At 41.2% G+C, this 22,220-nt stretch overlaps 2 protein-coding genes across 2 annotated transcripts in view; both read left to right on the plus strand.

Moving 5' to 3' along the window:
* ndufs6 (NADH:ubiquinone oxidoreductase subunit S6) overlaps window positions 1-22,220 on the plus strand; it is a 59,316-nt gene that overhangs the window by 5,895 nt on the left and 31,201 nt on the right. The window lies entirely within an intron of this gene.
* Window positions 747-4,906, plus strand: LOC132451162 (growth factor receptor-bound protein 10-like). Its single transcript, XM_060043494.1, has 6 exons — window positions 747-919; window positions 1,894-1,960; window positions 2,565-2,652; window positions 2,768-2,861; window positions 3,382-3,550; window positions 3,584-4,906. The coding sequence occupies exons 1-5, from the start codon at window positions 833-835 to the stop codon at window positions 3,526-3,528; spliced, it is 483 nt and encodes a 160-aa protein (XP_059899477.1). The 5' UTR covers window positions 747-832; the 3' UTR covers window positions 3,529-3,550; window positions 3,584-4,906.

A 22,220-nucleotide genomic window follows, 5' to 3' on the forward strand; every position in this document is an offset into this window, starting at 1 on the left:
TATCATGTTCCCCCCGGCTCTTAAAAGTAAAAACCAGGGATATAATCAAGACAGGAACAAGTTACACGTCAGAACACCATGGAAAGTCGTGCTTGATACGTACATAACGTGTCGGTAAGCAGGTGATAAGCGGATTTGTGCAGATTTTCCTCAGTGATTTCCCTATGAGAATACGCTGCATGCATGCATTTGCTTGCAGCGTATTGAATCCCGCCAAGTTGACTCGTGTCGCCTTTGCTTGGTTCAATATGCTGGGCTTGAGCTAACAAGAAGCTAGTGGCAAAAAGTGTTATGGATGCCAACCCAACATCTGGGGTCATTGTACTGGGTGAATGTCCTTCCAAAATTCCACCCTGCTTATCGGTTGGTACTTGACCAAAGGCGTCAACATTGCAGATTTATATAGATATGATGGATAGATATGATAGAGATATCTATAAATCTATCTTGTCATTGTGACAATCCATGAGCCTTGTCCAAATGCTTCGGGGCTGGGATGTGGTAGCATCCTGTACGAGACCCCCCCCCCCCCATGCCACCCCCCCCCCCACACACACACACACACACACACACACACACACACACACACACACACACACACACACACACACACACACACACACACACACACACACACACACACACACACACACACACACACCCCCTTTCTGAAGGGCTTGTGTTTCTCTCCGGCAGACAGGATTTGTCTCGCCCCGGTGACTCGTGTCTGGTCTGCCTCACCTCTGATCTCTGCACTCCCACCCTCCCCCCATCCTCCCCCCGGCCACAGCATCCCCCGCAGCGAAGCGTGTCGGAGAACTCCCTGGTGGCCATGGACTTCTCCGGGAGGACGGGCCGGGTCATCGACAACCCTGCTGAGGCCCAGAGCGCCGCCATGGAGGAGGGACAGAGCTGGAGGGTGAGGAGAGGGGGGGGGAGGAGGGAGGAGAGAGGGGGAGGGACAGAGCTGGAGGGTGAGGAGAGGGGCGGGGGGGGGAGGAGGGAGGAGGAGGAGAGAGGAGGAGGAGGGGACAGAGCTGGAGGGTGAGGAGGGGAGGGAGGAGGAGAGAGGAGGAGGAGGAGGAGGAGGAGGAGGAGGGACAGAGCTGTAGGGTGAGGAGAGGAGGAGAGAGGAGGGAGGAGATGGGGGAGGGACAGAGCTGGAGGGTGAGGAGAGGGGGAGGAGGGAGGAGAGAGGGGGAGGGACAGATGGAGGGTGAGCAGAGAGGGGGAGGGAGGAGAGAGGAGGGCCAGAGCTGGAGGGTGAGAAGAGGGGGAGGAGGAGAGGAGGGACAGAGGTAGAGGGGGAGGAGGAGAGAGGAGGGACAGAGCTGGAGGGTGAGAAGAGGGGGAGGAGGAGAGGAGGGACAGAGCTGGCGGGTAAGGAGAGGGGGAGGAGGAGAGAGGAGAGAGGAGGGACCGAGCTGGAGGGTGAGGAGAGGGAGCTTGAGGGTGAGGAGGGAGGGAGCTGGAGGGTGAGGACAGGGAGGTAGGGGCAAGAGAACTGGAGGATGAGAATAGGAGAAAGAGAAGCCGAGGGTTAGAAGGAGACAAGACCAGGGAGGAAGGAAGGAAGGAGGAGGCGGGAGGCAGGATGGCTTGATGAATGGAGGGAGGGAGGGAGGCGGAAGGGAGCGAGGAAGGATAGAGGCAAATAGAGGAAGAGGAGGGAGAGTAGCAGTTGATTCTTTAAAAAATGAGGCCCCATGGACTTGACCTTCAAGGTGTGTGTGTGTGTGTGTGTGTGTGTGTGTATGTGTGTGTCCCTGCATGTCCGTGTGCGTGCATGTGTGGAGGGCTTAAGTAGAGGGGACCTTTTATGTGCGGGGGGTGTGATTGTTTATGTTGGGTCTTAACGTTGACCCCCACTGACCCCCGCTCTCCTTCTTCTAGAAACGGAGCCAGCGTCTCAACGTCCTGGGCAGCCCCGGTCCCCTTCACACCCCCTCTCTCAGCGCAGGTAACCATGGTTACTACCAGCCTGGAAACACAACCGTGCAATCAACTCACACAGGCTGTCGCCTTCTATATCCGTACAAGTAATTGGTTGCGTGCATCGGGAACAAAAAGTATGCTTGTCTTAAGAGCAGAGGTTTATTTTCCTCTCCAGATCGAGATGTTCTTGACATTGTCATGCATACCATACAAATGCCATTTGTAACCCAAGCCTGGATAGGCCTGTCTGGGAACGTCTTTTGAGGAAGACATTTGTTATGCAGAGAGTTTGGGTTGTACTTCATTCTGTTTGACCGGCAAACGTGATATTGATGTTGTAAAATGTCGAGTGCCTACACCAACAATGTCACCTGTAACCTTGGTGACGTACGATGACTTCATTGGTGTAATACGGTACTTAATCTCCGTGGATATCTAGGTGCCATCGCCACCCCTCTGTCAAATCGTCCATTATTCAAAGAACCGTAGTTACAATCCTAACGTGTGTGTGTGTGTGTGTGTGTGTGTGTGTGTGTGTGTGTGTGTGTGTGTGTGTGTGTGTGTGTGTGTGTGTGTGTGTGTGTGTGTGTGTGTGTGTGTGTGTGTGTGTGTGTGTGTGTGTGTCTCAGTGATCCACAGAACCCAGCTGTGGTTCCACGGCCGCATCGTGCGAGAGGAAGCCCAAAGGATGATGGTCCAGCAGGGCCAGGTGGACGGGTAAGAACCCCCTGTCCTGGAAGCGGGCGTCCTTCCTTCTGTCTATCTGATGTTGATCGTCACCGCTGTCCGTGGTGTTGTTTTATGGCTTCCTCTATCCTCTCTCCCCCGCCAGGTTGTTCCTGTTGAGGGACAGCCAGAGCAACCCTAAGGCCTTCGTGCTGACGCTGTGTCACCACCAGAAGACCAAGCACTTTCAGATCCTGCCGGTCAGTCGGCGCCCTCCATATGTCTGTCTTGTTCCCTGATATGTCGGTCGAGCGCTGGTCTGCCTCTGTGTTTGTCTTCTGTCCGTTTTTTGGGGGGAAACTTGGTTTCCTTGCATGCTCTTAGAAGTTGTACAGGGTTTTGCCCATTGTAAGTAAAATAATTAATTCCACAACTTGGAAATTCAGACATTATGCTTAAAATAAATCAGAATGGTTGGCTGTCATCTATTAATAGACGGCTCACTCTCAGCTCACTCTTTGGTATGACACTTGGCTACCGCCTGTGTGAGATGCTCAGTAGCCCATTTGAATAGAATTTTAAGCGATGTACTGTCATGAGAAACAAACAAACGCATGTGAAGAGTGAATAATCAGAAAGGTTAAAGATGAGAAAAACAGCAATTCTAGCAAAAGTTTGTCACCCATGTCGTGATTGGATAAAAATTTGATCTCTCGCTCTCTCTCCCACTTTCCCTCTCTCCCTCACCTCTCCCTCTCTCCCTCACCTCTCCCTCTCCAGTATGAAGAGGAGGGCCAGGTGTTCTTCAGCCTGGACGACGGTGCCACCAAGTTCACAGACCTTATCCACCTGGTGGACTTCTACGAGCTGAACCGTGGCGTGCTGCCCTGCCGCCTCAAGCACCCCTGCACCGCCGTAGCCTTGTGACACTACCCCCTTCCTGTGACCCCTGCCCCCCCCCCCCCCCCCCCCCTTGATGACTCCTGGACCCCAACTCCCACTCCCCAACACAGACACAAACCAACCACCTTAACCTTCTTCCATCTGTAGACTTTGAATGTACAGACGCCAAAATACACACAAACACATACATGCATACACACACGCATACACACATACACACACATTTTTGGATATTTCAGCATTCCCCAACCCCTTCCCTGGGCCAGATAAGCTATGGTGCCCCCTTCCCCCCCTTCCCCTTTGGGGCACCCACCCTTCCACTAGCCCATCGATTATCAGGGATAGACAAACAGAGACCCCTGTAGTGGGTCCTGGAGATTTCTGAAAACCTGTGCAGTCCAGTCTGGATAAGCTGACCCCATAACCCCTCCTCCGTCCCCCAACCCAACCCAAACAGACCTTGATGTGGCCTCGTGCGCTACAGCACATGCACCAACACACCCACCCCCACAAACCCACACGCATATGTACACAAGACACTTGATGTGTAGCCACACCGCGAGCCAGGCGACAGCAGGCATTACCAGAGGAATGTTTAGCAGGAAGGCCCAGACTGACCTTCCCTTTAGAGTTGATTCATTGATGTCAATTTTTTTTATTTTAACGAATGCTGTTTTAATTGCTGTTAAGTCAATGCAAAAGTAGTTTCTCTTGTTTTACACTCCCGGGGGAGATAGTAGTGAGCTGTTGCCTCAATCTGAAATGAAATCGTTTGGCTTCTAGGTTTTTTCTTTTCTTTGGTAAAGGGGCGACCACATCATCTTCATCATAGTAAACACCCCCCCCAGGATCACACGTGAGTGCACCTAAACACTATGAAAGTGTGACAGTGAAAACGTGTGTGAGTTCTTTCCCTGGGTTGAACTGTTGAAATGTCGGGTTTTGGGGGTTTCTCAGATTCAACAACAGCAGAAGAAGATTGTGCTTTGGAAATTAGATTTGAGCCAAACTCTATCAACCCTCCCCTTGCTTAATATTCTTAAAAAAAAAACTACTTTTTGGTTTGACTGTTTAAAATGTATAGAGTCTAAAAGGATCTGAAAGTTTTTCTCAATTTGTATTGGGGTTGTGTGTGAATGTCCTTTCCCCTTTCCTCGATTTCCGTTCTAAACCTCACTGCTTGCACATTGTGAATTATCTGTTTGGTTGGTGGGGTTTGTGTGTTTGTGCATGCGTTTTTGTATGTGTGTTCCGAGGATTTGGGGACGCATGTGCAATTTTTTTTTCAAGGAAGGACCCCGGGCGAGGATAGTTTGAGTAAGCGTGACCACTCCTGCAGTTTCTGCCAGATAAAAAAAAAAGTAACGTCCTCTTTATTATTCTTTTACTTTATTGAACAAAACTTGACTTGAAATGTGGACAATGTTGACTGCCTATCCAAACAGTCCGGTTTCGCACGCCTTATGTGAAATTATGAGCCTTTCAAAAGAAAAGAAAATCAAAACTTGATCCTTTGCTTTTAGATCAACAGCTGTCTGGTTTGACAAAAATTGACATTGTTAGCTTACCTTTTTGACAAAAATTTACATTGTTAGCTTACCTTTTTTTGTTCACTCCGTTAGATAACATGTAAATGATAGAATTGCCTAGAGTACCGCGGTAAACCAACAGAAATACATCAACAACACAAGAAAGAATCCGGAATTGAGGCCCAGCAATCAATTTTGTTGGGATGCCAAACATGGCTATCGAGTTCTATCTGACGTTCATGTGACTAGCACACTTGGGAGCTGTGTGTGTGTGTGACATCACACCAACTGAAACAGACTTACCCGCCTATCATCCATCCTGTGCCAGATTTACAGTCAATAGGGGTTAGCACTAAGTCGTGGAGCTACCTAACCAGGCTCTCCCGTCTCTCTCTCTGTCTCTCTCCAATCCTGGGCCTCGTTAAGTACTAACCTCACTGACTTTACGGCAAGGCACCTCCACCAATCAGGCGATAGTCAGCCAGGACGGACTCCAGGAACTGGATAATGCTTGAACACTCCCCACCCCCACCCCCTACTCCTGTCCAGCCAGTAAGCTACTAGACTGTGGCAAATGTGTGCGGTTTGCCAGAACTTAAATATATATAAATATATATAAATATTATAACTTTTAATACAACTTTGTCCTAGTTTTTCTCCCTGTTTCCTTGTTTGGTCCTTGTCATTTTTGTTTGTATTTTTCTGTCCTGTGAACACAGCAGTTGGTGTGTGTGTGTGTGGGGGGGGGGGGGGGGTCGTGGTCCTGGCCCACCACAGTCGCCCAACCTCCAAGAAGGGGGATCTTCCTGTTTCTTCCATACAAAGGAAGCCCTCTTTTATCATTTTTACACCGCACTCTTGATTCCCCTCCACCCTTCCTTAATCACTGTGTTTTGATGTTCTACATACCAGTAGTCACAGCCATGGTGTACAATGTTTTTTAGCTTTTTTTTCAATTTTTTTCTTCTAAGTATGTGAAGCAACAGCAAAGACGTAGATATCACACTGTACCTTGGTCACCCAACACACAGATCACTATGCACGGGCCGCTGTGATTGTGCTCAAATCTCTGTGTAAAAAGAATGAAGAATGATATTTCTTTTCCTTTTTTTTCTTTGGGTTGTATGTGTATATTGACATTATTGTATATTTTCTTTTTTTTTGGCCACAAAATTACATTTTATAGAAATATATATCAGAAAAAAATATACCACAGTATATACAGTATTAAATTAAGCTTAATTTTGTTTTTTAATGGTGATCAAACTGGATTTTATTATTTTCGGTTTGTGTTCGAACTATTCAAAATGGCTTCCTAGACTTCCAAGATTCTGAGGCCGACTGCTTTTAGAGGCTCGCAAAATATCTCCTGTGATTCAATCTGCCAGTTTCAATTCACTTTTTAGTTTAATCTCGGCTTCCTATTTGTCTGGAATTCGGAGCATTGACACACCGTTGACCCCCCCCCCGCCCCCCCCCCCCACCACCACCACTATCACCAATGCACTACTACATTGTAGCCCTATATTAAGTGACAAACTAACAGAATTAGTTTACTCCACATTTTCAGCTGCAGTCTGTGGGTACAAGATTGTTTCTGGAACTTATTCTTTGTGTATTTTCATTGTAGGTATAGGCCCATCAATTTCAGCTGGTGCCTCTTTTTTTATGAAGTGTTCCGATGCAGCCTCTAGCCAGCCTGCTAGAAATATCTTGACGTGAATTGCATACACGCATCAACATTGGGGATTTTTCTATATAGGACGCACCCCCTGCCTTTAATAGCAAAAACATCTTGATTTCAAGTACTTATAAGCTTTTTTTTTTTCTTTTTTAAGTGATATCAACATTTCAGGGAATTAAAAGTAATATTAAATGGACCATATTCAGTGAAACAAAACAAAAAGTGTGCTTCACCTGATTCTGGGAAAAAAATGTCTGTATGGCTCCTGAATTTATTAAATGTGTTCTGTTCAGGTATTTTTGTACAAATAAGGGACTGATATATTCTCTGTTTAATGGAAATCAGAATAAAAGACCACATTGCTATGAAACAAATAACCGGTGCTTTGCCAGGTGTGATCTTTGCTACCTTTCTTTGCTACACCAACAAATAAACAAATTGCAATAACACATTTGTCCTCCGAGGTTATTTTTCAAACGTCCTACTGGCCTAGACCATTGCTGTGACATAAATCCTTGTCTAGTCATTGTACACACGACGTCCAGAAAAAGATGACTGTCATGAAAGTTAGCTACTTTAGCTTTTGCTGCTAGCATAGAAACAGTTTGTGATTGTAAGCTCTGAAATATGTGGTAAGAAATAACTTTTAAAAATCATCTTGAAATATTATTGAATACATTGTTGTGAAAGATAAATATCTGTGGAAGGAATAGAAGATGGTTAATGTAAAAATAAAAGTAACTGGAGCTCGCCGGAGCGCTGGATCTCCGACTAAAACTCATGGTTGACTGTTGTGCTCTTTAGGTCAGCCTGGAGTTATTCAGAGACACTCTCTCTAAATAGCTCTGGGTCAGCCTTGGCTCCCTCCCATCGGGGAGCGCGGAGAAGATCATCGCGGTCTGCGAGGAGACCTAGCAGCCCCTCTTCTGCTCCTCCTTCCCCTGTCAGGGTGACGGAGGACGGTCAGCGGGCCCACTGACTTCTGCTGCCCAGCGCTCCTTACCAGGCTTCCACTCTGTCTCCCTGAATAAGTGGCCTAACTTTAGACAGATTAGTAACATATCCATGTGTTTTGATATGAAACCTGTGGCTGGTTATCATGCAAGCTGCCACCATCACGTTAATAAAGTTGTATTGTTTCAAAATAAATAAATATTCATGTGTCCTATGACGTAGCTTAAAGGGGCCAACATGCGTGCGCATGTCATCTGTTTGGTTATTCTCCTCAAACTGGTTAAAGGATGGAGTCGACTCCCGTCACCATGGTGACGGTCAGCAGTGACCTGTTTGGCGACCTGCCGGTCCAGCTCATCCTGAGGCTCCTCCCTCTCCAGGTGGGTCCTAGTCATGCATACAACCGCGCTAATGGCAGTACTACTCTACACCAGTAGGGGAATCACAAATGGCACAAAAATGTTTCTGACACATGTTGGAATTTCTGCTCTCCCAGCTGACTCTTCAAATGCTGTAGACCCTGAGGAAGATACCCAGGGTTTGCTGAGGACACCGGGTTCCAGCGTGCCTGGAAAAACCAGGCAGCTCACCTTCCTGTTCCAGAGCAGCCTAATGAAAGGCTTTGGGTCGGCCCTCCAGCTACTACTGGTTCCAATCGGACCAACTGTATAGAAACAGTCCACCATTGATATTTTCATTTTTTAAGTGATGTTTAAGTGATAAGTTTACACGATAAAATCCTTAACCATGTGCATACCTAAATAATCAGAATAAATCTTAGAACAGAATACCTGATGGAAACATTTGAGTGGCTGCTGTGTGGTCGCTCGCCATACGGGCACTAGGCTCTCACTCCTCTCCCATCCCTTGAAGCTCAAGAAGCTTCAACTTCTCAGCTTGGGGGAAGCTGATCTTTGGTGAACCCTGATCTCCTTTGCTCCATTCGGGAAAGGTCCTGCTGGCCAAGTGTCAGTCTCTGGCCCAGTATCAGTCGGGCATCCTGGAAGCAACCGCCAACCCCACCCAAGGTAATCACATGACTGTTGAAATAAATACAATATTATTTGATTTTTAGATTTTTTTTTTATGTCCAATTCAAACACCACTTTTTTTTTTAATCATATTTAAATAGTTGATGATCATTGAATGTACAACTCCATTTATACATAATGTGACTTTTTGTTTTGTTTTCCAGGCTTTTAGGGAGTCAAAGATCTTGAGGTCATTGTAACCTTGAACTCCATCCCATTCTCATGAACGCTATATCTACAGTGCCTTAAGGGAATTTTTTCAAATTAACACGCACTTGGCCTCAATGATGAGCTGCTTAGAATTTGGTGGTCAAAGGTGAGGGTGACACAGCTCATTGTTCTCTGTTCCCTCCATCTTTCAGGACATCGAATGCAGTGAGGCCGAGGCAGATGTCGCAGGGACAACCATGGCAATCTACACCGTTCAAGCTGAGGGTGATGATCATGATGGTCCTGGTGGACTCTTTGTAGATGTCGGTATGGTCCTGGAAGGGGTCAAAGTTCTCAACAACCTCAAAAGTATCAACCATGCATGCGTAATGCTTTATGGGTTGATCTATGCGCTTAATTTAAGCTATCCAAAAAACTTGAAGTATACATTCGAAGCTTACCAGAAGATCCTGATGGACCTGGAATCGTCCAAGCCTTCCCCAAAAGTACGAGCACTGAAACTCAAATTGCTCAGGTGACTTTTTTTGGGGTGGGGTGGTGATGGGAGGAGGAAGTACAGGAAGAGACCGCCCATACATGCTGATAACCATGTGTTTTATAGTGTTCCAGTACGTTCACAACCTTGAAGATTCACACATCGAACACACAGAAAGCTAGAAACGGAAGGTGCTCAGTTAACTATGTTCTACTACTATATGTTTAATGTTGTTGAGCCTGTAGAGTTTGTTCTGTCCTTTCAGTATATCCCATTACTGCGATCGTTCCAGCAGATACAGATGTAAGGAATGTTGTTGAGCCTGTAGTTTGTTTTTGTTCTAGATCTAGAAAAAAGAGCAGGTCCTTTACTGCCATTGTTGGAGCAGATACTAACTTGCCTCTGTTCTATTGAAATTACAAAACATGTTTCATGTTCCATCTATAGCAGTAGATGACTTGGTTGAAGAGCTACACTACCTGCTGAGTACAGTGTCTGTGTGAAGAGAAGCGTTAATAAATTAGTTGAATCAACAAGGTGGTCTGATTGTATGCATCATTGAGATATTGTTGAATTTCAAACAAATACACAATCATCTTGAATAGGTAACCTAATAGAAAAAATGCATTGAATATGAATCATAAAAATAATGCATTATGATTAAATTTAAGCTTAATTGTTATGTATTTCAAAAACATACACATTTCATCTTGAATAGGTAACCTAATGGAAAAATATTAATGGATATTAATCATAAAAATACATAAATCTAATGCATTTTGATTGAATTTAAGCTTAATTGTTATGTATCTTAAACACACACTTTATTCATCTTGAATAGGTAACCCAATTACTATGTAATTCAAACAAATATACTTAATGTATTCTAAATGTATAACCTGAATAATATGCATTTAAATTCAATAAATTATATTAATGCTGAATACATAAACCTGAGGAATATGCATTTCAAATGAATAGGCTTTTTTACACATGCATATGGATCATGTAAAGTTTATTAGGTAGGTTTATGTTCAAAATATTTAAAAAATCAAATGGAACTTTGTTATTAATTAAATTACATAAATCTTAAAAGTTAGGGTTAAATATTTCTGTGTGTATGTGACAGGTGTACCACTGCTGAAATTGACGGACCTGGAAACCGGGAACAGGGTTGCTTGCTATGGGCCAGAAAAATACCTTGATACTTGCCTTTGTCAAACATTTATGGAAGCTTTTTTTTTTTCTTCTTTACAGATCAATTTTTTTTGCCTGGGGTGAAAATAAAAATCAATGATGCAAAGTCTTCTGTCTTTGGTTTATTTGACTTAGCTAATATAATTGAGTGTACGAAATAATATGTGTCCTCAGATTTAGCGGTGCTGATCCTCATCCCAGCCGCACTCGGCCGCCAGCCGATCCAGTGAGTGCTGAAGGTCACAGGCCGATGATCCAATGAGGACCACATCATCTGCAAAAAGCAGTGACGAGATCCTCGGACCACCGAACTGCAAATGTGTCTTTGTTTTAAATAAATGTAATAAACACAGGGAGAAACACGTACACACACACACACACACACACACACACACACACACACACACACACACACACACACACACACACACACACACACACACACACACACACACACACACACACACACACACACACACACACACACACACACACACGTAAACACGATAAATAATTAAATTCTTGAATATAATATATCCCGGGTTTGGATTGACCTGGGCACTGTTACATTTCTTTGGGGTAAAGCCTCACAATGGAGAGGGACAATAAATAACAGTTGGTTTTCATCAATTTGGGAGATCGCTTATCTTGTTATGAAGGGGTTAATGAGAGCCCGACAGGTCAGACTAATAAACCAAACAGTAGATATCAATAATTGCAATAATCACATTTCCAAATGGCTTCATTATACCTAGTTCGTATGCGACCCAAATACTAAATAGAAAAGGTAGGCAACATTAATATTTGATCACTTTTATTCTAGAAAGGCTTTTCATGCGCTGCGTTCGATACGGAGGGAAACTCTTTATCGGCTCGAGCTTCTGGCTTGTCACAGCCATCCCGTTCTGGTTCTAATTAGCTATTAATTGAGTTCACCTGTGTCGCCCCGCACGTGCGGGATGAATATTTTTGCGTTGCTCCCAAACGCGAATAAAAATGGTCCCGCGGTTGATTGTTGGTTTTTTGTGCGTTTTTGACTGAACAATCCGGACAACGTGGCCACCAACGGGGGAGCGAGGAACCCCGCATGCAAGTCACCAATCGTTTGTTATTCCTTGAGCTGGTTGAAGTTGTTTGGTTGTGTTTGGCTGCTGTTTTCAGAATGTGTCCACCGCACACACACATCGCTATATTCTTTCCCCTAAACTTAACCTGGATTTTGTCTGTTTGGTTTTGGCTCATTCTAAGTTTAGTGCATACATTTTCCATACATTGGCAAATTGTTGACTGCTGCTGAACTTGTAGGCTACTGCTGCTTCATACTTCAATGTGGTTTTATTCTGTGCTGAATGATTTTAATTCCTTGCAATGTGGTATGATTCTATGCAATACGGTTTTAATTCTTTGCAATTCTATGCACTACGATTTTAATTCTTTGCAATTCTATGCACTACGATTCTAATTCTTTGCAATTCTATGCACTACGATTTTAATTCTTTGCAATTCTATGCATTATACGATTTTATTTCTTTGCAATTCTATGCACTAAGATTTCAATTCTTTGCAATTCTATGCACTACGATTTTAAGTCATTGCAATGTGGTTTTATTCTGTGCAATATAATCTGAAATATGTACTCGGACAATTGCAGTTGGCCAATTGTGGAGTATAGTCGACCTATGGCTATAAGATGTGTATGTAAACATACTGACTGTACAGCAAATGCAATTGTGTTGGGAGCGTTTCACCTGGTAGCCTGGAAGCTAGTTTGCTCCAACGCAACTGTGTTGGGAGCGTTTCACCTGGTAGCTTGGAAGGTAGTTTGCTCCAACGCAACTGTGTTGGGAGCGTTTCACCTGGTAGCCTGGAAGCTAGTTGCTGGTTCTGTTTCAATTGTTGGTCTTTGGCTTGGTAGGTTTGAATTTAGGAGATGGATTAGTTGATTTACACATCCACACAGTACTCTACATTCTCCCTTTTTTGAATCTTTCCTTTTTACAACTTTCCATACATTTGCAAATTGTTGACTGCTGCTGAACTTGTAGGCTACTGCTGCTTCATACTTCAATGTGGTTTTATTCTGTGCTAAATTATTTTAATTCCTTGCAATGTGGTTTGATTCTATGCAATACGGTTTTAATTCTTTGCAATTCTATGCACTACGATTTTAATTCTTTGCAATTCTATGCATCATACGATTTTAATTCTTTGCAATTCTATGCACTACGATTTTTCATTCTTTGCAATTCTATGCATTATACGATTTTAATTCTTTGCAATTCTATGCACTAAGATTTTAATTCTTTGCAATTCTATGCATTATACGATTTTATTTCTTTGCAATTCTATGCACTAAGATTTCAATTCTTTGCAATTCTATGCACTACGATTTTAATTCTTTGCAATTCTATGCACTACGATTCTAATTCTTTGCAATTCTATGCATTACGATTTTTATTATTTGCAATTCTATGCACTACGATCTTTCATTCTTTGCAATTCTATGCATTATACGATTTTATTTCTTTGCAATTCTATGCACTACGATTTTAAGTCATTGCAATGTGGTTTTATTCTGTGCAATATAATCTGAAATATGTACTCGGACAATTGCAGTTGACCAATTGGGGAGTATAGTCGACCTATGGCTATAAGATGTGTATGTAAACATACTGACTGTACAGCAAATGCAATTGTGTTGGGAGCGTTTCACCTGGTAGCCTGGAAGCTAGTTGCTCCAACGCAACTGTGTTGGGAGCGTTTCACCTGGTAGCCTGGAAGCTAGTTTGCTCCAACGCAACTGTGTTGGGAGCGTTTCACCTGTAGCCTGGAAGCTAGTTGCTGGTTTGGTTTCAATTGTTGGTTTTTGGCTTGGTAGGTTTGAATTTAGGAGATGGATTAGTTGATTTACACATCCACACAGTAGGCCTACTGTACATTCTCCCTTTTTTGAATCTTTCCTTTTTACAACTTTCCATACATTTGCAAATTGTTGACTGCTGCTGAACTTGTAGGCTACTGCTGCTTCATACTTCAATGTGGTTTTATTCTGTGCTAAATTATTTTAATTCCTTGCAATGTGGTTTGATTCTATGCAATACGGTTTTAATTCTTTGCAATTCTATGCACTACGATTTTAATTCTTTGCAATTCTATGCACTACGATTTTAAGTCATTGCAATGTGGTTTTATTCTGTGCAATATAATCTGAAATATGTACTCGGACAATTGCAGTTGGCCAATTGGGGAGTATAGTCGACCTATGGCTATAAGATGTGTATGTAAACATACTGACTGTACAGCAAATGCAATTGTGTTGGGAGCGTTTCACCTGGTAGCCTGGAAGCTAGTTGCTCCAACGCAACTGTGTTGGGAGCGTTTCACCTGGTAGCCTGGAAGCTAGTTGCTGGTTTGGTTTCAATTGTTGGTTTTTGGGTTGGTAGGTTTGAATTTAGGAGATGGATTCGTTGATTTACACATCCACACAGTACTCTACATTCTCCCTTTTTTGAAACTTTCCATACATTTGCAAATTGTTGACTGCTGCTGAACTTGTAGGCTACTGCTGCTTCATACTTCAATGTGGTTTTATTCTGTGCTAAATTATTTTAATTCCTTGCAATGTGGTTTGATTCTATGCAATACGGTTTTAATTCTTTGCAATTCTATGCACTAAGATTTCAATTCTTTGCAATTCTATGCACTACGATTTTAATTCTTTGCAATTCTATGCACTACGATTTTAATTATTTGCAATTCTATGCACTACGATTCTAATTCTTTGCAATTCTATGCACTACGATTTTAATTATTTTGCAATTCTATGCATTACGATTTTAATTATTTGCAGTTATATGCTCTATATGATTTTTATTATTTGCAATTCTATGCACTACGATTTTTCATTCTTTGCAATTCTATGCATTATACGATTTTATTTCTTTGCAATGTGGTTTTATTCTGTGCAATATGATCTGAAATATGTACTCGGACAATTGCAGTTGGCCAATTGGAGAGTATAGTCGACCTATGGCTATAAGATGTGTATGTAAACATACTGACTGTACAGCAAATGCAATTGTGTTGGGAGCGTTTCACCTGGTAGCCTGGAAGCTAGTTTGCTCCAACGCAACTGTGTTGGGAGCGTTTCACCTGGTAGCTTGGAAGGTAGTTTGCTCCAACGCAACTGTGTTGGGAGCGTTTCACCTGGTAGCCTGGAAGCTAGTTGCTCCAACGCAACTGTGTTGGGAGCGTTTCACCTGGTAGCCTGGAAGCTCGTTGCTGGTTTGGTTTCAATTGTTGGTTTTTGGCTTGGTAGGTTTGAATTTAGGAGATGGATTAGTTGATTTACACATCCACACAGTACTCTACATTCTCCCTTTTTTGAATCTTTCCTTTTTACAACTTTCCATACATTTGCAAATTGTTGACTGCTGCTGAACTTGTAGGCTACTGCTGCTTCATACTTCAATGTGGTTTTATTCTGTGCAAAATGATTTTAATTCCTTGCAATGTGGTTTGATTCTATGCAATACGGTTTTAATTCTTTGCACTACGATTTTAATTCTTTGCAATTCTATGCACTACGATTCTAATTCTTTGCAATTCTATGCACTACGATTTTAATTATTTTGCAATTCTATGCATGATATGATTTTAATTCTTTGCAATTCTATGCACTACGATTTTAATTATTTGCAATTCTATGCACTAAGATTTTAATTCTTTGCAATTCTATGCATTATACGATTTTATTTCTTTGCAATTCTATGCACTAAGATTTCAATTCTTTGCAATTCTATGCACTACGATTTTAAGTCATTGCAATGTGGTTTTATTCTGTGCAATATAATCTGAAATATGTACTCGGACAATTGCAGTTGGCCAATTGGGGAGTATAGTCGACCTATGGCTATAAGATGTGTATGTAAACATACTGACTGTACAGCAAATGCAATTGTGTTGGGAGCGTTTCACCTGGTAGCCTGGAAGCTAGTTTGCTCCAACGCAACTGTGTTGGGAGCGTTTCACCTGGTAGCTTGGAAGGTAGTTTGCTCCAACGCAACTGTGTTGGGAGCGTTTCACCTGGTAGCCTGGAAGCTAGTTGCTGGTTCTGTTTCAATTGTTGGTCTTTGGCTTGGTAGGTTTGAATTTAGGAGATGGATTAGTTGATTTACACATCCACACAGTACTCTACATTCTCCCTTTTTTGAATCTTTCCTTTTTACAACTTTCCATACATTTGCAAATTGTTGACTGCTGCTGAACTTGTAGGCTACTGCTGCTTCATACTTCAATGTGGTTTTATTCTGTGCTAAATTATTTTAATTCCTTGCAATGTGGTTTGATTCTATGCAATACGGTTTTAATTCTTTGCAATTCTATGCACTACGATTTTAATTCTTTGCAATTCTATGCATCATACGATTTTAATTCTTTGCAATTCTATGCACTACGATTTTTCATTCTTTGCAATTCTATGCATTATACGATTTTAATTCTTTGCAATTCTATGCACTAAGATTTTAATTCTTTGCAATTCTATGCATTATACGATTTTATTTCTTTGCAATTCTATGCACTAAGATTTCAATTCTTTGCAATTCTATGCACTACGATTTTAATTCTTTGCAATTCTATGCACTACGATTCTAATTCTTTGCAATTCTATGCATTACGATTTTTATTATTTGCAATTCTATGCACTACGATCTTTCATTCTTTGCAATTCTATGCATTATACGATTTTATTTCTTTGCAATTCTATGCACTACGATTTTAAGTCATTGCAATGTGGTTTTATTCTGTGCAATATAATCTGAAATATGTACTCGGACAATTGCAGTTGACCAATTGGGGAGTATAGTCGACCTATGGCTATAAGATGTGTATGTAAACATACTGACTGTACAGCAAATGCAATTGTGTTGGGAGCGTTTCACCTGGTAGCCTGGAAGCTAGTTGCTCCAACGCAACTGTGTTGGGAGCGTTTCACCTGGTAGCCTGGAAGCTAGTTTGCTCCAACGCAACTGTGTTGGGAGCGTTTCACCTGTAGCCTGGAAGCTAGTTGCTGGTTTGGTTTCAATTGTTGGTTTTTGGCTTGGTAGGTTTGAATTTAGGAGATGGATTAGTTGATTTACACATCCACACAGTAGGCCTACTGTACATTCTCCCTTTTTTGAATCTTTCCTTTTTACAACTTTCCATACATTTGCAAATTGTTGACTGCTGCTGAACTTGTAGGCTACTGCTGCTTCATACTTCAATGTGGTTTTATTCTGTGCTAAATTATTTTAATTCCTTGCAATGTGGTTTGATTCTATGCAATACGGTTTTAATTCTTTGCAATTCTATGCACTACGATTTTAATTCTTTGCAATTCTATGCACTACGATTTTAAGTCATTGCAATGTGGTTTTATTCTGTGCAATATAATCTGAAATATGTACTCGGACAATTGCAGTTGGCCAATTGGGGAGTATAGTCGACCTATGGCTATAAGATGTGTATGTAAACATACTGACTGTACAGCAAATGCAATTGTGTTGGGAGCGTTTCACCTGGTAGCCTGGAAGCTAGTTGCTCCAACGCAACTGTGTTGGGAGCGTTTCACCTGGTAGCCTGGAAGCTAGTTGCTGGTTTGGTTTCAATTGTTGGTTTTTGGGTTGGTAGGTTTGAATTTAGGAGATGGATTCGTTGATTTACACATCCACACAGTACTCTACATTCTCCCTTTTTTGAAACTTTCCATACATTTGCAAATTGTTGACTGCTGCTGAACTTGTAGGCTACTGCTGCTTCATACTTCAATGTGGTTTTATTCTGTGCTAAATTATTTTAATTCCTTGCAATGTGGTTTGATTCTATGCAATACGGTTTTAATTCTTTGCAATTCTATGCACTAAGATTTCAATTCTTTGCAATTCTATGCACTACGATTTTAATTATTTTGCAATTCTATGCATTACGATTTTAATTATTTGCAGTTATATGCTCTATATGATTTTTATTATTTGCAATTCTATGCACTACGATTTTTCATTCTTTGCAATTCTATGCATTATACGATTTTATTTCTTTGCAATGTGGTTTTATTCTGTGCAATATGATCTGAAATATGTACTCGGACAATTGCAGTTGGCCAATTGGAGAGTATAGTCGACCTATGGCTATAAGATGTGTATGTAAACATACTGACTGTACAGCAAATGCAATTGTGTTGGGAGCGTTTCACCTGGTAGCCTGGAAGCTAGTTTGCTCCAACGCAACTGTGTTGGGAGCGTTTCACCTGGTAGCCTGGAAGCTAGTTGCTCCAACGCAACTGTGTTGGGAGCGTTTCACCTGGTAGCCTGGAAGCTCGTTGCTGGTTTGGTTTCAATTGTTGGTTTTTGGCTTGGTAGGTTTGAATTTAGGAGATGGATTAGTTGATTTACACATCCACACAGTACTCTACATTCTCCCTTTTTTGAATCTTTCCTTTTTACAACTTTCCATACATTTGCAAATTGTTGACTGCTGCTGAACTTGTAGGCTACTGCTGCTTCATACTTCAATGTGGTTTTATTCTGTGCAAAATGATTTTAATTCCTTGCAATGTGGTTTGATTCTATGCAATACGGTTTTAATTCTTTGCACTACGATTTTAATTCTTTGCAATTCTATGCACTACGATTCTAATTCTTTGCAATTCTATGCACTACGATTTTAATTATTTTGCAATTCTATGCATGATATGATTTTAATTCTTTGCAATTCTATGCACTACGATTTTAATTATTTGCAATTCTATGCACTAAGATTTTAATTCTTTGCAATTCTATGCATTATACGATTTTATTTCTTTGCAATTCTATGCACTAAGATTTCAATTCTTTGCAATTCTATGCACTACGATTTTAAGTCATTGCAATGTGGTTTTATTCTGTGCAATATAATCTCAAATATGTACTCGGACAATTGCAGTTGGCCAATTGGGGAGTATAGTCGACCTATGGCTATAAGATGTGTATGTAAACATACTGACTGTACAGCAAATGCAACTGTGTTGGGAGCGTTTCACCTGGTAGCTTGGAAGGTAGTTTGCTCCAACGCAACTGTGTTGGGAGCGTTTCACCTGGTAGCCTGGAAGCTAGTTGCTGGTTCTGTTTCAATTGTTGGTCTTTGGCTTGGTAGGTTTGAATTTAGGAGATGGATTAGTTGATTTACACATCCACACAGTACTCTACATTCTCCCTTTTTTGAATCTTTCCTTTTTACAACTTTCCATACATTTGCAAATTGTTGACTGCTGCTGAACTTGTAGGCTACTGCTGCTTCATACTTCAATGTGGTTTTATTCTGTGCTAAATTATTTTAATTCCTTGCAATGTGGTTTGATTCTATGCAATACGGTTTTAATTCTTTGCAATTCTATGCACTACGATTTTAATTCTTTGCAATTCTATGCATCATACGATTTTAATTCTTTGCAATTCTATGCACTACGATTTTTCATTCTTTGCAATTCTATGCATTATACGATTTTAATTCTTTGCAATTCTATGCACTAAGATTTTAATTCTTTGCAATTCTATGCATTATACGATTTTATTTCTTTGCAATTCTATGCACTAAGATTTCAATTCTTTGCAATTCTATGCACTACGATTTTAATTCTTTGCAATTCTATGCACTACGATTCTAATTCTTTGCAATTCTATGCATTACGATTTTTATTATTTGCAATTCTATGCACTACGATCTTTCATTCTTTGCAATTCTATGCATTATACGATTTTATTTCTTTGCAATTCTATGCACTACGATTTTAAGTCATTGCAATGTGGTTTTATTCTGTGCAATATAATCTGAAATATGTACTCGGACAATTGCAGTTGACCAATTGGGGAGTATAGTCGACCTATGGCTATAAGATGTGTATGTAAACATACTGACTGTACAGCAAATGCAATTGTGTTGGGAGCGTTTCACCTGGTAGCCTGGAAGCTAGTTGCTCCAACGCAACTGTGTTGGGAGCGTTTCACCTGGTAGCCTGGAAGCTAGTTTGCTCCAACGCAACTGTGTTGGGAGCGTTTCACCTGTAGCCTGGAAGCTAGTTGCTGGTTTGGTTTCAATTGTTGGTTTTTGGCTTGGTAGGTTTGAATTTAGGAGATGGATTAGTTGATTTACACATCCACACAGTAGGCCTACTGTACATTCTCCCTTTTTTGAATCTTTCCTTTTTACAACTTTCCATACATTTGCAAATTGTTGACTGCTGCTGAACTTGTAGGCTACTGCTGCTTCATACTTCAATGTGGTTTTATTCTGTGCTAAATTATTTTAATTCCTTGCAATGTGGTTTGATTCTATGCAATACGGTTTTAATTCTTTGCAATTCTATGCACTACGATTTTAATTCTTTGCAATTCTATGCACTACGATTTTAAGTCATTGCAATGTGGTTTTATTCTGTGCAATATAATCTGAAATATGTACTCGGACAATTGCAGTTGGCCAATTGGGGAGTATAGTCGACCTATGGCTATAAGATGTGTATGTAAACATACTGACTGTACAGCAAATGCAATTGTGTTGGGAGCGTTTCACCTGGTAGCCTGGAAGCTAGTTGCTCCAACGCAACTGTGTTGGGAGCGTTTCACCTGGTAGCCTGGAAGCTAGTTGCTGGTTTGGTTTCAATTGTTGGTTTTTGGGTTGGTAGGTTTGAATTTAGGAGATGGATTCGTTGATTTACACATCCACACAGTACTCTACATTCTCCCTTTTTTGAAACTTTCCATACATTTGCAAATTGTTGACTGCTGCTGAACTTGTAGGCTACTGCTGCTTCATACTTCAATGTGGTTTTATTCTGTGCTAAATTATTTTAATTCCTTGCAATGTGGTTTGATTCTATGCAATACGGTTTTAATTCTTTGCAATTCTATGCACTAAGATTTCAATTCTTTGCAATTCTATGCACTACGATTTTAATTATTTGCAATTCTATGCACTACGATTCTAATTCTTTGCAATTCTATGCACTACGATTTTAATTATTTTGCAATTCTATGCATTACGATTTTAATTATTTGCAGTTATATGCTCTATATGATTTTTATTATTTGCAATTCTATGCACTACGATTTTTCATTCTTTGCAATTCTATGCATTATACGATTTTATTTCTTTGCAATGTGGTTTTATTCTGTGCAATATGATCTGAAATATGTACTCGGACAATTGCAGTTGGCCAATTGGAGAGTATAGTCGACCTATGGCTATAAGATGTGTATGTAAACATACTGACTGTACAGCAAATGCAATTGTGTTGGGAGCGTTTCACCTGGTAGCCTGGAAGCTAGTTTGCTCCAACGCAACTGTGTTGGGAGCGTTTCACCTGGTAGCTTGGAAGGTAGTTTGCTCCAACGCAACTGTGTTGGGAGCGTTTCACCTGGTAGCCTGGAAGCTAGTTGCTCCAACGCAACTGTGTTGGGAGCGTTTCACCTGGTAGCCTGGAAGCTCGTTGCTGGTTTGGTTTCAATTGTTGGTTTTTGGCTTGGTAGGTTTGAATTTAGGAGATGGATTAGTTGATTTACACATCCACACAGTACTCTACATTCTCCCTTTTTTGAATCTTTCCTTTTTACAACTTTCCATACATTTGCAAATTGTTGACTGCTGCTGAACTTGTAGGCTACTGCTGCTTCATACTTCAATGTGGTTTTATTCTGTGCAAAATGATTTTAATTCCTTGCAATGTGGTTTGATTCTATGCAATACGGTTTTAATTCTTTGCACTACGATTTTAATTCTTTGCAATTCTATGCACTACGATTCTAATTCTTTGCAATTCTATGCACTACGATTTTAATTATTTTGCAATTCTATGCATGATATGATTTTAATTCTTTGCAATTCTATGCACTACGATTTTAATTATTTGCAATTCTATGCACTAAGATTTTAATTCTTTGCAATTCTATGCATTATACGATTTTATTTCTTTGCAATTCTATGCACTAAGATTTCAATTCTTTGCAATTCTATGCACTACGATTTTAAGTCATTGCAATGTGGTTTTATTCTGTGCAATATAATCTCAAATATGTACTCGGACAATTGCAGTTGGCCAATTGGGGAGTATAGTCGACCTATGGCTATAAGATGTGTATGTAAACATACTGACTGTACAGCAAATGCAATTGTGTTGGGAGCGTTTCACCTGGTAGCCTGGAAGCTAGTTTGCTCCAACGCAACTGTGTTGGGAGCGTTTCACCTGGTAGCTTGGAAGGTAGTTTGCTCCAACGCAACTGTGTTGGGAGCGTTTCACCTGGTAGCCTGGAAGCTAGTTTGCTCCAACGCAACTGTGTTGGGAGCGTTTCACCTGGTAGCTTGGAAGGTAGTTTGCTCCAACGCAACTGTGTTGGGAGCGTTTCACCTGGTAGCCTGGAAGCTAGTTGCTCCAACGCAACTGTGTTGGGAGCGTTTCACCTGGTAGCCTGGAAGCTAGTTGCTCCAACGCAACTGTGTTGGGAGCGTTTCACCTGGTAGCCTGGAAGGTAGTTTGCTCCAACGCAACTGTGTTGGGAGCGTTTCACCTGGTAGCCTGGAAGCTAGTTGCTGGTTCTGTTTCAATTGTTGGTTTTTGGCTTGGTAGGTTTGAATTTAGGTGATGGATTAGTTGATTTACACAT

The sequence above is a fragment of the Gadus macrocephalus genome, chromosome 22, assembly GCF_031168955.1.
Source record: "Gadus macrocephalus chromosome 22, ASM3116895v1".
In the NCBI taxonomy this organism is placed as follows: domain Eukaryota; kingdom Metazoa; phylum Chordata; class Actinopteri; order Gadiformes; family Gadidae; genus Gadus; species Gadus macrocephalus.

Bases quoted from the DNA above. Each gene is read 5' to 3' on its own strand.
- LOC132451162 (XM_060043494.1), top strand. From the start codon at position 833: ATGGACTTCTCCGGGAGGACGGGCCGGGTCATCGACAACCCTGCTGAG. The intron at 1,961-2,564 runs GTAACCATGGTT...TGTGTGTCTCAG, and splicing joins CACCCCCTCTCTCAGCGCAG to TGATCCACAGAACCCAGCTG. The intron at 2,862-3,381 runs GTCAGTCGGCGC...CTCCCTCTCCAG, and splicing joins AGCACTTTCAGATCCTGCCG to TATGAAGAGGAGGGCCAGGT.